General features: G+C 35.2%; 2 protein-coding genes across 4 annotated transcripts in view; one reads left to right on the forward strand and one right to left on the reverse strand.

Annotated features, from left to right (window-relative positions):
- Positions 1 to 2,577, reverse strand: part of LOC108974845 (ATP-sensitive inward rectifier potassium channel 15) — a 3,661-nt gene extending 1,084 nt beyond the window's left edge. The window contains exons 1-5 of the mRNA XM_018942935.1: positions 2,436 to 2,577; positions 2,180 to 2,389; positions 1,412 to 1,476; positions 1,221 to 1,342; positions 10 to 405 (exon numbers count right to left, since the gene is read on the reverse strand). Of these exons, the coding sequence (XP_018798480.1) occupies positions 10 to 405; positions 1,221 to 1,342; positions 1,412 to 1,476; positions 2,180 to 2,379 (783 nt within the window). The 5' untranslated portion in view covers positions 2,380 to 2,389; positions 2,436 to 2,577. The remainder of the gene's footprint in view (positions 1 to 9; positions 406 to 1,220; positions 1,343 to 1,411; positions 1,477 to 2,179; positions 2,390 to 2,435) is intronic.
- A 720-nt stretch (positions 2,578 to 3,297) lies between these two features.
- LOC108974847 (suppressor of cytokine signaling 4) lies at positions 3,298 to 14,450 on the forward strand. Of its 3 annotated transcripts, none has more exons than XM_018942936.1 (3): positions 3,298 to 3,527; positions 10,909 to 12,577; positions 12,657 to 14,450. In XM_018942936.1, exons 2-3 carry the CDS (start codon positions 10,992 to 10,994, stop codon positions 12,952 to 12,954), a joined length of 1,884 nt encoding a protein of 627 aa, XP_018798481.1. In that variant the 5' UTR covers positions 3,298 to 3,527; positions 10,909 to 10,991; the 3' UTR covers positions 12,955 to 14,450. The 3 variants fall into 3 exon arrangements, with proteins under 3 accessions (XP_018798481.1, XP_018798483.1, XP_018798482.1); XM_018942938.1 differs by lacking the exon at positions 3,298 to 3,527 and adding an exon at positions 4,153 to 4,461; XM_018942937.1 differs by lacking the exon at positions 3,298 to 3,527 and adding an exon at positions 10,497 to 10,708.
- The last annotated feature ends 1,960 nt before the right edge of the window (positions 14,451 to 16,410 follow it).

Genomic DNA, 16,410 nt, shown 5'->3' on the forward strand with positions numbered 1-16,410 from the left:
TGTACTCACCACCGCTTTGTCACTAAATTTCATTTTCGTTATTTGCTTTGCTGGCCTTGCTGTCTTTGCATATACCATGCTGACGAGCATTCCCTCAATTCCAATAGCCAATATCATTTGCAAAACGAATAGGAATATAGCTTCCGGACACTCGTCACTCGCATATTTCTCACCAAAACCAATTGTGGTTTGTGTTTCCACCGAATAGATGATCATCGAGACGAAATTATACACGCCCTTAATACATGGTTCCTTGCCCTCGCCCAAACGCTCACCGGTGACTTCGTCAAACATTAGATCGCCATGCGAATAGGCAACCATATAATTGAGCAAGGCGAAGAAGAACCAAGTGAGGAAGTAGGTTCCAACAAAAATCGTCAGCATATATTTCCAATCTAGTTCGATCTAAGCATATACCATACACAGTTTATTATATATATATATATAGTTATAAACAATGATTTGCTTATAAAGGGAGTTGAATTTAGTTTTCAAAAAAGTGCTGTTAAATTTGAAAAGTGCGGCACTTGCTTCCAAACAGTGCAAGTGAACATATCGACTTTTTTATATACATATATACACGAAAAATGAGTATGCAGTGCATGGTGGCGCCAAATTTTTGTACAACACATGCATTTGTACATATACTTATCCTTTATGCATACAGTGCCTCTCAAACTGTTATATATACATCAAACATCAAATTTAGTAGTAAAAAGAAGTAAAAACTATGAATTAGTTGTTAATGGTGATTTATTTCAACAAATAACATAATTTAACATTAGTGCAAATAACTGTATACATATTGTTTGAGTATTTGTGATTATATAACTTGGCTAGTGGTTGTTAAATGCTTAGTTTCAACGAAAACTATAATACATATGTATGTACTTATATATATACAAAAGTGCATGCACATAAAATCCAGGACATACATACATATATTTGTACAGTGGTGACATATGTTATTTTAGTTATTACTATTTAGTTTAATTTCAGTTGATGCGATTTGTTATGGCATACTACTTTTAAATGCGAAAATTTCCATTTGTTTTATTTTGATTTGTGTCCAAATAACTGTATGCATCATCTTCCGCACATGACTCTAAATCCGATTGTTCAAAACTTAATTTAGTTGATGCTGGTGTTATTGTGTTGTTCATATTTGTGGGTGCTGTTGCAAGACATTTCTTTGGGAATAAGCGTGTTAACGCGCTTACCATTGTTGTTACCAAATCTCTAACATAGCGCCACGATTTCTGTGGTATACGCCGAAAATTGACATTCTCATGGCCACTTTTCTCTATGACGCGATGATGACGATGTCGCGAACACATTGGATCTATGTATATTAATCTGCGTGTTAGAATTTCAAAGGAGTACGTATATTCATAAGAATCCGCTAACTTACCACTGTAACGGCAATCACGATTCAATTCAATTGCACTACCAGCCCAATCGCTTGCACAAGGCACACTGGAAAGATTAACGGCATATTAGCGAATGCATGTGAACATTAATCTCGTCAAAATAACATTGCATTATATATGCTTATATTTATATAAGTGTATAAATTTGAATTCATAAATCATTCTAAAAATGTCCTACGTCTAATAGTTGAGTGAGTATGAAATTTAAAACATCGCGGCAAAGTCCATAAACTAATATTTGCAGAACTTGTCAGAAAAGTGAAATGTTTGCAATATGCACATACATAGATATACCTTGAATTGGATATTATTGCAAGGCAGTGACCATAGTGTCATATGTGTACGTTTCTCGACCAGAGCTCCAGAAGCTCTAGCGCGACATACTGTGAAATCATTCAGTAAAAATAATTGTTCTTCTAGCTGCTATTCAGTTATACTTCATTATCAGTATGGAGCGATATGCGCGATTTTCGGTTGCTGCTGTTGATGCTCACTTTGCCTGCATCTCAGCTTGTCCTATAAAACTTAACAGGCATGACTCACAGATAGATAAAAAGATTAAACACTTGAATTTAAATTTAGTAGATTGCAGAACATAAATTTAGTTAAGGCACTCAAGTTGAACAAAATAATATGTACATTCATATATGTACCTATGTACTATACATATACATACATACACTTATCATTATCATGTGTGTACAACTAAATCAACTTAAGTTGTTCCACATTAATTAAAGCATACTCACTTGTTAGCACTTCTGCTTATATGTCCATCCAAATCGCTTTTCTTTCGTCGCTGCACAATTGGACTCTCTGGATAATAGTCGACCGATTCGTTGATGCGCTCCTTTTCTTCCGAACGCTTGAGTGATTTGGATTCAATCGGACGCGGTTTAACCGGCATCGATATGGATCGGCGTATTTGTGGATTATCAGCTTGATCCATGTCTTGAAGACTACAGCTGTTTATATAACAAAATGTTTAATTGCCTATCCACTCACTCTGGCTGTGATGAAGCTTCAAATCCAATTGAAGGCAATTAAATTAAATCAGCTACAAAGACGGACAGTGAGCACTTGCCTTGCTGTGGCAGCTGCTTCACGTTGTTTGTTGTTGAAATTACAAACGCAAACTAAGGTCTGACAAGATTATATTCGTCTTCAAGACATACAACTTGCTTTTGTTGATAACCAGATTATTGTGCTATGACAAATAGTATTATCTAAAAACTATACTACATAGAAAACTCGAAAGAGATTCACGCATGAAAATGTGTAACTGTGTGTTTGATTGTATATCACTGTACATAAATAAAATTAGACCGTTTTAAATAAAATAAATATTGGAAATTGTTTCATAGTTTCAAATAGCAAATAAGTTTTACTTTTTAAACAATATTACTGTAATTTTATGTGCATGTTCTTATGTTCTTTGCAGCAGCACTGTATTATGCACTACAAATAGGTACAAAACAAATATCACTCCTGTTTTGTAGTATGTATGTATATGTATGTGTGTGTAAAAGTTGAGTGACTGTTACAACTCTGTATTTTTTATTTTTATTTTTTTTTTCAAAACTATAAACAAAACAAAGCAACGATATTCCACGCTTAAAATGCATTAATAAAAGTGTGTTAATTGTCATGTTGTCACGTGTTACCTTATTTTAAAATAACGGATTTGCGGTCTAATATAACTGTTTGGCATTTCCAAGTGTTTTACTTCCGCCATTACTCATTTACGCCATTACCCATTCAATGATAGATATAAATTTTATGCATATGGCAACACTCAGGGTAATTTCTTGAAATGCAACCCTGCTAATAGTCGGTCTCCCTTTTCACTAATTCAGTACCAGTTTTTAGTGCCAGCAAGTATGGTGTTTGATTAAATTCATAGAGCAATAAATGTTAAAATATTGTGAAAACAGGAAATTGCATTTAGTTAAATATTGACAATTGCCCAAGTAACTTAAAGTAAAAAGGTGCTAATTAAAAACGAAATAGCTAACATTAAATAGTTTCGTGTATGTGTACAAAAAGAAATCATATTAAGAAAAATACTTATTGAGGAGCAGAGTGCAATTCATACAGGTAAATAAAATACTGAGAAATCGTGAAATTCACTTTGCGCAACATTGTTAGTGGTTTGATTGCGGAATAATTTCTACGAATGTGGTGCAAATAGAAAAACTACAAGTACATATTTATGCAGTGAAAATCGCGAAAATAATGTGTGGTATGATTAAAAATTATGTACACTAAATATCGAATATTAGTTGAATAGCAAAAATTCCAAGAAATTTTAATCAAAAGGCAGAAAACGGCCAAAAAAGAAGCAAACATTATTGACGCATTCAGATACCAATTTCCGAGAAGCGCATTTCTAATTTAGACCGATTTCTCAGAAGTGACAGACAAGCAACAGCAAAAACAGCCAGAAGCAACAACAAATTACATAGCGTTGTGTGAGGACGGCATGGCATCACGGCAAAGACAACACAGTACGAAAAATAAATACTTGGTAAAGTGTGAATGATGGGAGCAAAATACGCGGGGTGCCGTGTGGCCAACGGAAAGCGCTGAGCGCCACTTATTCATGGCAATGCACGACAGGCTTGTGTATGTGTGTGTATGATTGTGTATAAACGTATACAGCTATGAAACAAATCGAATAAGAGCGTAAATGAAAAAAATGAGAGCCCAACAGCAGTTGAGAATTGACTCACGGTTGCCAATGCTTAAAGCAAAGGTGTGCGAGTGTGGTATTGTGTGCATTGTATTATGTGAGTATCAGCGTGTGGCAGAGAAAAAAAAACGAGTACTATACACTTCATGTCGTTTTATTTCGATTCGTGGGAAATTTTTAATTGTTTCTGTGAATTTACAATGGAAGCGAAATTAGTTGGTGAATGTCAAAGTGAAAAAGTAAAGAAAATAGATTTTCGCGTTAATTTTATTTGTCGCTACTTAGATCAGCAAATATTTGCTTCTTGTTCCAAGAATAATGGCTTACACATTAATGCAGGTGTATTAAAATGCTATCAAACTTCCTATATGGTATCTATGTACATATTTATGTAAACGTCTAATATTTAAATGTAATTACAATTATAAAAGTCTGTGTGCACTTCAGTGTGTTGCTAAACCATATGTACATACAAATATGTATGGGTTAAAACATTTTCTCAAAATAAATTTGTTGGTATGTACTTGCAAAAATATGGACGTTGGAAACACGTTAAATATATTCAAAGCGTTGGAGGCTTGTCATCCGTTGTGACATCATAATATTAATAGGAACAATACTCGTGACTCGTGCGCGCTAATTATTTTTAAGTCAAACGTAATGAGCAATTGTCTATTGCCTCATCGGTAACATACATGTATGTACATATGTACATACGCGTAACTTTTAGAAAAGGAATAAATGCACAAAACACCAGGATAATCCAAATGGTTGCTAGGGGATTCCAATTAAAATTTGTACCTAAAAAATCAAGTAAAATTTATTTATGACTAATCAGCATAGTACTGTATAATAGGGTAAAGTACATACTTGTAGTTTGTTAACTCTCCAACTGATAAGAATTATTCATACATTTACAGTTTATAGATATATGTATAAGTCATCCTTTCATGGCTATATTGTTTATCATCGTCCATATGTACATTGTTTTCATATTCAAGTAAATAATTTCTTAGAAACCACAATTTGTTATCGCATAGATAATTATTATGAGTACATTTTGTTATACTGAAATCATTCGATGAAATCTGTTTAATCAGAAATTTTAATTGGCAATAAATGTATACCAACGTAAGACCATTGGCTTGGCTTGAAGTTACTTTCTCATTTACTAGGTAAAGGTACTGGAGTGTTAAATTATGAATAAATATAAGCAGATATACATACATACATATACATAGGTATAGGTTAGAAAATATAATATAACAAAGTCTCAAATGAGTATTCAAATGAAATTGTGAAAATTAAATAGAAATGTATTCATATATTATTATTCAGAATTGTATTAATAATATAAATTCTGCTAACAATAATATTTAAGTTAATAAACACGGGGGTGCACAGACTCTTACTACTTAATTATTTTATTTCTTAACAGAAATTACAACACCCAAACTCATGCCTACCCATAAATATGTATGTCTGTATGTAACCTGATTGATAAGTGTATACTACGAAAATACACGCTTAATATACTTATGCACATATGTATGTATGTTTATATAATTAAGTGAAACGAATGTTATCTACACTCTTACGTTGAACGACCTTCGTACATTTATTAGTTATTTAATCTCCAATATTTATGCGATCGAATAGATATTGCTTCCTAGAAATTGGCAAAGTGCTTAAGTAAGATATTCATGTACATATTTATACATGTGCGCATAGGTAAAAGATATACAAGTATATGCTGTGAATACATTTCACGTTTAATCGGAGAACTTCCAAGAAAAGCGACATAGAGCTTTTGATAACAGATTCCGAAGAAAGACCTGTTGAAAATTACGCACATACATACGTATGTATATACTTATTATACTATTAAAATTTTCCCAGAAAATTTTGTGAAAATTTTCGCAATCTTTTAAATGAAGAGCAACTTTTTTTTAATTAAAAGAGGTAATAGCATGTAACAGTTAATATAGAGAAGAAAAGTATTACTTCATTTCACTATAAGCGGACTTGAACGAACCATAATTCATAATTTTATTTTTATTAATCCCTTACTTGTGTTACATTTGTGCATACATACATACGTATATAAGCCACTATAAACACATATGTATGTATGTATGTATATAGTTTCTGTGCAATTTTAGCTACATCAAATATGGTATATCTACACAAACATGCGCTGAAATATTCAACACCATTTCCTTTTCATCATTTTAACAAGTTCCAAGAAGAATCCGTGCAATACTGTTAACGATTCGCTTGAATTTTGCGCCAATACGCACTCAACAACGACCTACATATGTACATGCAAACACACACACAAATTGGATGAGAGCTTCCTGGAATACCCAAACGACAGTTTCGCCGTAAACCACCTGCCCTCCGCAGGCGTATGACAATTTAAATTATTTTGCGAAATCACTGCACTCTAAATTGATTGTGGTGTTTTTATCTACAAGCATACTTATATGTATGTATGTACATATGTATCTATACAAATTCATATGCAAAAATAATTTCCAGCTAAAACTACTTAATTAAGTGAGTGTCATGCACCATGTATGTATGTATGTGTATATGTAACTGCAAAAAAGTTTTTATGTTTGGGCTAACGAATTTTGTTGTGCCTAATTTTATTTAGAACAAAACTATGTATTAATATTTTTATTAGGGCTTTTAAAATTATTATAATAAGCTGAAACCCGTTTATTTGAATATCCGGTTTGTAACTTTTCGTGTGAATATTAACCGATTAATACTATACGAATAATCGTTTTACTGCGATTACAACAAACAAACATTTACACACATATATGTATGTATGTATGTATGTATGTATACATGTATGTGTGAGTGTGTAAATATTTATATCAGTTTGAAAATGTCTGGACTTTGGTGTACAAATCACCGTAAGTTATAACTCCAAACTAGGTCGGAGGTTTTTCGTTTACTGTTGTCAAATATACATACATACATATACATATGTATATGTACATAAGCTGTGCGTTCACATTTATTTAGTTATTTATGAAAAGGATATCAAAGCAATTTTCCGGTATGTTTGTCAAGGTCTTTTACATTTAAAGCGCAGCACGAGACAAACGGTCAATTATGGTTGTTATTTCTAGTAACTATGCAGCAGTGTGCATATTTACATACATACATGTGTCTTTTGCCTTGCATCTATGAAAAACATTTGTTTTGGTACATATGGGATTTTTACAGATAATGATAGATAGAAGTCTTGCCTAAAGAATTTTTGTCGTTTAACCAAACGTACAGTGTGTACAAAAAGTAAAACTTTGTTAGACAAAAATTTAATTGCAAAAAAATCAAAGATATGCCCAGTTTTACCGTTATTCTTGAGTTATATTAAATTTTTAGTATTCAAATAGTAGAGCTAATATTTTCAATGCTTCTCTATGGGCGCATCTTAACTTCCAAGCTGGTTTGAAATGCGCTATTACTAATATTTTATTCAAAGGATCGTTTAGTCCGAAGAATTCAAATACCCCTCACTCTTATTAAGAAATTATTAGTGTTGTTTGTTTGAACTGAAACAACTTATTTTTCTCAAATTTATATTTATATACATACATACATATGTATATTTTTCTTTTTAATACGTTTTTATGTTTGTATGTACGTTTATGTACATTTGATTTCGTTTCTGAAAATTGTGCAATGACGCTTGATTGTGTTCTCAAGAAAATTTCTTTTGCTCATACACTCTGCCTTCTAAGTACACAATCAAATGCACGCTAATACTGCACTCAACAGCAACAACAACAATGAAAACATCATTTACTTTTCTACAGAATGCATTCGTATTCCAGAAACAGAAAATGAAGTGGGTTTGAAATTTCATATGAATTCCTCGTAGCTGCAAAGCAGCGCCATACAAACAAAAGCCACACACACACAGATACGAATGTAACGCATACATTCATACATATGTAGATATGTATGTACCTACCACTGTTTGAACTCGAATTTTGTTTTGTGTGAAAGCGTTAAGTGACCAGAATTTTACGAGGAAATTGTAGGAAGCATTAACGGAAAAATCCATTAAATACATTTCTGCGGAAGCATTTCTGGATGAAAGTGCCGAACGCGGGTAAACGACATGATGCTTAAAAATATTGTACTTACAGAAAAAACTGTAAATTGTCTGCATATCTGCGTTTATGTATGGACATCATAGATGCACATAAATCTAAGACAACATAACATGTTATTGTACATATGTATATTGGTATTGCGATTTGACACCGCCCTTTCAATAAACCAATTATACTAAAAGTTATAAAAGAATACTTGACTTTTTGCAACTTCAATATACATATTTATGTTATGTACATTAATACATACTATATACTTGTATACAGTATTTACTTGTAGGAACATTGAAAGTTCTAGTCAAACACAAAATTAATAAAACTCGAAGAGATAAGGACTACTGACTAATTTTGAAAAGTAGAGTAAAATTTACCATCAAAATGTAATAACAACACCTGAAATCCGACTATCTTGAAAGAAACCCATACTAAGTACTTCCAAATCTGCCAAATACCTCCTAATCCAACCAAGTTTTGTCAGCTCAACAACATTCCCCAAAATTATTAGAGAAATATTTTCGGGCATTACAAAAACAACACATTTACCGTAGATTTAACTACCTCTTTTCATTCTTTTGAAGAATATGATTGCTTTGTTCTCAGAAGTGTGGACTATCGACATATGTATGCAAAAATCAACAACGTCCACCACCACCGCCACTAGTTATTGAAAATTTTCCCTGCTGGGTGCTACTCTTCGATTTACGTGCGTAAATATGTACATACATATGTTTCTGTATTATTATGCTTCATGTATTGTTAGCATAGCAAGCAGACACTTAATGGAAAACGCCAACCGTCCAACAGCAGATGGTAACCATTGAGTGTGAGTCACTACATATTGTTGTTGTTGCTGGGTCCGCTTAACTGACGACGGTTGGTTAGTTGCTTGTTCGGCTGGCTGACTGGTGTCAGCAGCATGCACCACACATCACAATATTCTACGAAATTGAAATTATTAACTGCTGAGCTGAGCCAACTGTCGCATTGTTCTTTGGACTCGCATTTTCGCATTGGAGAAAAATTAAAAAAAAAAGATTTATCGCAGATCAAGAAATTCGAGGGATCAGCCTTTTGAAAATTTCGCTTCTTCGTATTGCAGACTCATTGTTGCGTTTTTGGTTGTTTTGTGCTGGCAAGCTAACAACAACAACAATAAGCATTTCAAACAGTTATTGTGTCGATGAGTACCTTCATGAAAAGTGGTATGTGGAGGCATTTGAAATAGTGCGATGGTAGACATGCGTAAAACATACTTATGCATGTACATATGTATGGTTGTAACGGCAGAAAATATCCTTGAAGTAATATACAGGAATGTGGCTGAGTCGACAGTTGACAAATTTGAGCCGAACTGACCCATATAGTATATAATTTTTTCCAGTGGTTACAAACTTTTTATGCTAACGTGAAGTTTGATCTCCATATGTCAATTAATTTGCCAGCTGTTTCGGTATTAACTACGAGTTTCCTTGAAATTTTGTGTAAAAAATATTGCTGGGTATTTCTATGTTATCACGAGTCCAAGTAGTTTCATTACTGTTCATTGAAGGTCGGGAAGTCATTAAAAAAATTGCCTCATGTGAGTCGACCATCTATCTCTGTTAATGCCGATAACATCGAAAAAGTTATAGAAACAGTACTTGAAAATCGTTGGCATTAGAGAAATCAGAGAGCAGAGGATCACAACATCTCTAATGGATCCACTCGACACATTTGGGTTCAATGTCAGACGCATATCAAAGGACCTTGTTCTAAAACGACATCCAGAAGGGTCACAAAAGAGATGCTTGATAATGTAGTACCGCGATAAAAATTTGTAATAAAATACATGAAAATGTATTTAAATTGATTATTAATGTATTAAATTGAAAATTGAATTTTCTAAAACTTCATTTGATTACAGAATAATAACTTCAGTTTAGTTAGAGGATAGCTATATACAGTTATAAAACTACACATTTTTATTGTACTATTTAATTGTTTTGTTATATTTTCCAATTCTTCATTCATGTGTATGTGTTGCACATTGTATTCGTGACATTTTCATGAATGAACGACGCAAAAATACAAACTATGTATACATATGTACGCATGTATGTATGTGTGTATGTATGTGCGCATACTCAGAAAGTAAAGAGTAAATTTGATTTCAAACTTGTGTATGCTTATTTTTATCGTGGAGAGTGTGCGATTCGTTAAAAATTGATAACAAATATAATTTTCTGGGAGAATTGATTTTAACCACATATGCATGTACATATGTACTATATGTATGCACGTAGCTGCGCTCAAAGTTCTATAAAGGCAGTGGCGCGTTTGTTTTCTCCGCACAAGTGTGCTGATCTCTGGGCCATATAAAACAATTTGCATTGCTAAAACAAAATAAACAAAATAAATAAAATAATAACACATCGCGTATGCAGACAACGTTAACGTAAATAAATAAAGTAAGCTTATACAATAATATAAGCCGTGCTTGTTTTATAAAAATCTAAATATACATACCATGCAACATGTTGACATTCTTGAATTTACATACATTTTTTTTACTAAATGCAATGTAGTAAATCAATAATAATATACATATGTGTATTTAATTGTTTTCTCATATTTTTATATTCAATGCAATATTTTCTTTATATTTCAGTTAACTTCTGATTCCGATGCGCTGTATTAATAACACACCCATGTACATAGATAGCAATTATCAACTTGTATAAATATCTTCCGATGGGGCACCGTTCCAGCAAAATATCTGCTGGCCTTACCAACGGTAATAAAAATTCAATCAAGGAAACATCATCATCCACCAAATTATCCAAACATTCGTCACGTCGTCATTCAACACGTTTTCCAAAATCGTCTTCACCTGCGAATAGTGAGAGTAGTAAGATTTATAGAAACTCAATAGCATCACTTACCAACAGTAACGTCACCGCTGTCTACGGTGATAAGTTCTTGCCGATTTTACGTCTGGATAACGATTCAATAGCTGACACCTCCAACCTTTCATCAGTGGCCAGTAATTCAAGCGGTCAGATTATTATAAAAATACACTTCAAAACACATTCGCCGTCTGAGATGGATAATGCCCAACAAAACTTACTGCAACCAGCAGCTGAGTCACATGCACACACGGCAGCAAATAATGATACTAATCGTCGCTTAGTGGATACAAATTCGAATAAGGTGCCGCACACAGATGCTGGTGTTGTAGAAGCTGCTGGCAGCTCCATTAATTCAATGTTGAACAATAACAATGTCCACATCAATAGCAGAGCGTCCCTTCCAAATAATTTAAATGTTTTACGAATAACGGAACCATTGGTAGAACAGGAAGCGGATTGCGCTGGTAACGTTGAGTATTACGAGGTTACGGAAGAGAGCCCGGCTACAACGCATAGCCGGCGGTCAGTGAGTAGTCGACGCCAGAAAGCCAAGTCGGCATTTATGAATTTGAAAAGCATGCTAGAATCATCAACATCCTCCTCCGGCAGCAGTAAGTCGCAACTAAGCAAACTATCGAATAGTAGCAACAATAATCATTGTAGCGACAGCAGCTCTAAGCATTCACGTAACACTGCTCAAACGCCGCCAGTAGTAGCTGAGGCGCATTTACGAAAAAAGCAATTACGAGCGTCGAACAGTGAAGTAAGAATGTCACTACCCACGGTCAGCTCTTCCACCTGTCAGCGTGATAGTGCTGTTAGGAACGTTAATTCTATGACAACTTCCACCTCACATACTCCTCCAACTCCAGTATCAATAACTACCTCAAGTGCAGCGTATCCAACAACACCAACAGTGGCAGCAGCAAATGAGCAGCTCGCCGTTTGGGCATCCAACAAAGATCTAATAATCTCTTCCATAAATGTAGTGGTTTATCCAACGACGACAACAACGTCGGCGACAGCAACGACGAGTAAGCCAGCAGAGCGCCTAATGGTAGCGGAAATCGGAAACGGTATTAGAACTGAAAGCGCGCAGGTCGAAGCGAAATGCAGCAGTAATCCACAAACAACTAGCGAAGGTCGCGATCACACAAATCCAACGCAAACTTCAGTGACGTCGCCTATTGTACACTCACAAGTAGATTTTGTACACTACCTCGTGCCAGATTTGGAGCGCATTTTCAATTCGAGTTTTTATTGGGGCAAAATGGATCGCTATGAGGCCGAGCGTTTGCTTGAGGGCAAGCCTGAAGGCACATTTTTACTACGCGACTCAGCGCAAGAGGAATACTTGTTCTCGGTAACATTCCGAAAGTACGGACGTTCGTTGCATGCGCGTATCGAACAGAGTGGACACAAATTTAGGTAATTTTTTGATAGTTTTGTGAATGACAATGAAAATGTATGTATATTAACTGACGTTTTTTTTTATTTCTTCATTTAGTTTCGACTGTCATGACCCAGCCGTATTTAGCACATCCACCGTAACCGGTTTATTGGAACATTACAAAGATCCCGGCAGCGTTATGTTCTTCGAACCAATGCTGACCGTACCATTCCATCGCAAAAAAGTATTCTCGCTACAGCAATTAGCACGCGCCACCATTGTATCGAACACCAGCTATGACGGTATATCCGAATTGGAGCTACCAGTGCGTCTCAAATCTTTCCTCAAGGAATACCACTACAAACAGAAATTGCGCGTGAAACTGCTCGATGAAAGACTACTCACATACACCTAGTGTCCGCTGAATGCGGCCAATTACCGGGCCGCCATTGTAACCGGCACCAGTTGTGTGAGTGCCGGTGATGCCGGTCGCATAATGTTGCATGCAGCTACGTTTGATGTAAATGTGGGCGCTGCTATTGGGCATGGTAATGTTGGGGTGGGAAGCAATGCTGCCGCTCATTTTGTTGATGGTTTAGTGAATATGCGTGTGGTGTCTGTGGAGGCGCTGCAAGACCTTGTCGATCTCGAAGATCTGCAGCATGCAAACACATTCGTTACATATGTACAGCACTCCACTGTGGTGGAACAATTGAACAGTGATGCCGGTGTTTCCATGAAGCGTCAACGACGTCAACAACTGCTAAAAATACCGAATCGCATGACAGAATTACTAAGCCGTGTAACAGCGAATTTGAACTGTTACAACAATGTGCAGCGTCAAAGAAGACACCGACAGCGGCAGCAGCAACAGCAACAGACAGAAGGCATATCAACGCCAAACCAACAACACTAAGCTAAACAACAAGCTACATATACATATAAATAAATTTAAGACAATCCCAGTGAATATGAAAATCAAAATTGCAAGCAAAAACTCCAAACTGTGTGTGTGTGTGTGACGGACGAAATGAACAAAGAATACCTATGCACAATTACAACAGTATCAAAAAGAAAAGCTCTAACGTCGCTTTACACACTCTTTTTTAAATTGTACATGATGTGGTATCAAAATAGTATTAAGCAGCAGTTATGTGTTGGGATGAAATTTTGTTGTAACCAGTAAGCAGGCTGGGTTTAGGTAAATTCATGCTCAAAGCACGTTTGTATTTACTCCCTCCACCCACTGGTTGCGCACCAAAATGCATTTGCGAAAATAGTATTTATGCTAGTTATCTGGTAGCTTAGTTTAATGTTGAATATAAAAAAAAAATCTATTAAAATTGTATGTAATATAAAATGTACATATATATGTATATGTGTGTGTTATACGCTTGTTACTATATTATAATTCATAGAATATTTTCGTTTAGTTCATTTAAATGTAAAAGCTAGTTTTATAATCATAGTTAATGTAATTATTTATTTCGCCCATAAATATGTGTGTAGTTTTATTTATTACATATCTGACATTCGTACATTATGCGCTCTCGATAATCTCTTATCATGTCATAACAAATTTCTTTTCATCCTTAAGATTTATTTATTTATTTTCCTTGTTATATTCGATTCTTGCACATCCATTGATTTTAGCAATGTGAACAAATTATTGTTAATGAATGAATGTACTTGGCATTGCTACTGTAACTTTAACTTTTTGTTGCGGCGCGGCAAGTTTAATATTATTATTGTAAATTATTGTTAAATGTCGACGAATACAAAAAAACGCAGAGAAAGTACAATATACAGTTTGCAGTCACAGTGTTCAGCTGTACTTACATATCCATGACTGTAAAACTGAATTTATTATACATAAATACAATTGTTTAAACTCGTCTTGAAAAAAAAAAATATGTATATATAAAATACAACTAAAATAGCAGTAACTCAAACTTTGTTTTTTATTTAATGATGGGAAGTTGGTTGGTCGCCGGTAGCGGAATGGTTTTAGCAGAGAACTTACAACATTGAATAGGTGGAGTATTGTTCCCACGACAGTCGAGTCTACGTAAGCGAAAAGGATTCGGATTTTTTATTCGGTCATGGATTCCAAGCGAGGCCGAGTCCATCTCTATCTGATCCTTCCAACGGAGTGGAGGTCTCTCTCTTCCTCTGCTTCCCCCTGCTAGTACGGCCTAGAATACTTTCAGAGCTGGAGCGTTTTCATCCATACACATGACCTAGCCAGCGCAACCGTTGTCTCTTAATTCGCTGAACTATGTCAATGTCATCGTATATTTCATACAGTTCATCTATCGTTCCAACCAAAAGACCATAAATGTTTCGCAGAACATTTCTCTCGAAAAGTTGTAACGTCAACTAATCAGATGTTGTCATCGTCCACGCCTCTGCACCATATAGCAGGACGGGAATAATGAGTGACTTATAGAGTTTGGTTTTTGTTGACTGCCAACAGTGACGTGGAAGCCTAGTCGCGAATGCGACGGCAGAGCACACTTAAATTCCAATCTCTGAATCTGAATGCATGCTCCTTATCAGTTTGTTGCTGCTCAGACGGGTAGTAATTACTATTCGCACTTCTTCATTGTCGGGCAATAGAACGTCTGCTACATCGTCATCGATTGGGATACCGGGTTCGCTTTCTCCTGGCGTTATGCTTTCACTGCCACTCTGCTGGAGAAGTGTTCCCTTCATAATTTTAATATGAAACATTAAACTCGATTTTAATTAATAACCATCAAAAGCTATACACTTCTTTTTTCTGTGGAAAACGCAGTTTATGTATTCACTCAATTCCCACCACATGGAAGTTTCACAATAAAATCCGTAGGCAAACCGGTACTGAACAAGTAAGGAAGGGCTAAGTTCGGGTGTCACCGAACATTTTATACTCTCGCATGATAAAGTGATAATCGATATTTCAGGCGTGGTTGTGAACCGATTTCACCCATATTTGGTACATGTCATCAGGGTGTTAATAAAATATTATATACCGAATTTCATTGAAATCGGTAGAGTACTTCCTGAGATATGGTTTTTGGTCCATAAGTGGGTGACGCCATGCCCATTTTCAATTTTTAAAAAAAGCCTGGATGCAGCTTCCTTCTGACATTTCTTCCGTAAAATTTAGTGTTTCTGACGTTTTATGTTAGTCGGTTAACGCACTTTTAGTGATTTTCAACATAACCTTTGTATGGGAGGTGGGCGTGGTTATTGTCCGACTTCTTCCATTTTTGAACTGTATATGGAAATGCCTAAAAGAAACGACTCTATACAGTTTGGTTGACATAGCTATAGTAGTTTTCGAGGTATGTACAAAAAAGTTAGTAGGGCCGGGGCCACGCCCACTTTTCCAAAAAAATTACGTCCAAATATGCCCCTCCCTAGTGCGATCCTTTGTGCCAAATTTTAATATCTTTATTTATGGCTTAGTTATGACACTTTATAGGTTTTCGGTTTTCGCCATTTTGTGGGCGTGGCAGTGGGCCGATTTTGCCCATCTTAACCTTCTTATGGAGCCAAGGAACACGTGTACCAAGTTTCATCATGATATCTCAATTTTTATCAAGTTACAGCTTGCACGGACGGATGGACAGACGGACGGACGGACAGACAGACATCCGGATTTGAACTCTACTCGTCACCCTGATCACTTTGGTATAGATAACCCTATATCAGACTCTTTTAGTTTTAGGACTTACAAACAACCGTTATGTGAACAAAGCTATAATACTCTCTTTAGCAACTTTGTTGCGAGAGTATAAAAATTAGCGCAATTTTTTACTAAAATTTTAGTATTTCCATTTATTATATTTTATAGTATAATAATACAATATGTATACTTATGTAT

Source organism: Bactrocera latifrons, unplaced genomic scaffold (genome assembly GCF_001853355.1).
Source record: "Bactrocera latifrons isolate USDA-ARS-PBARC rearing strain unplaced genomic scaffold, ASM185335v1 scaffold_59, whole genome shotgun sequence".
Taxonomy (NCBI): domain Eukaryota; kingdom Metazoa; phylum Arthropoda; class Insecta; order Diptera; family Tephritidae; genus Bactrocera; species Bactrocera latifrons.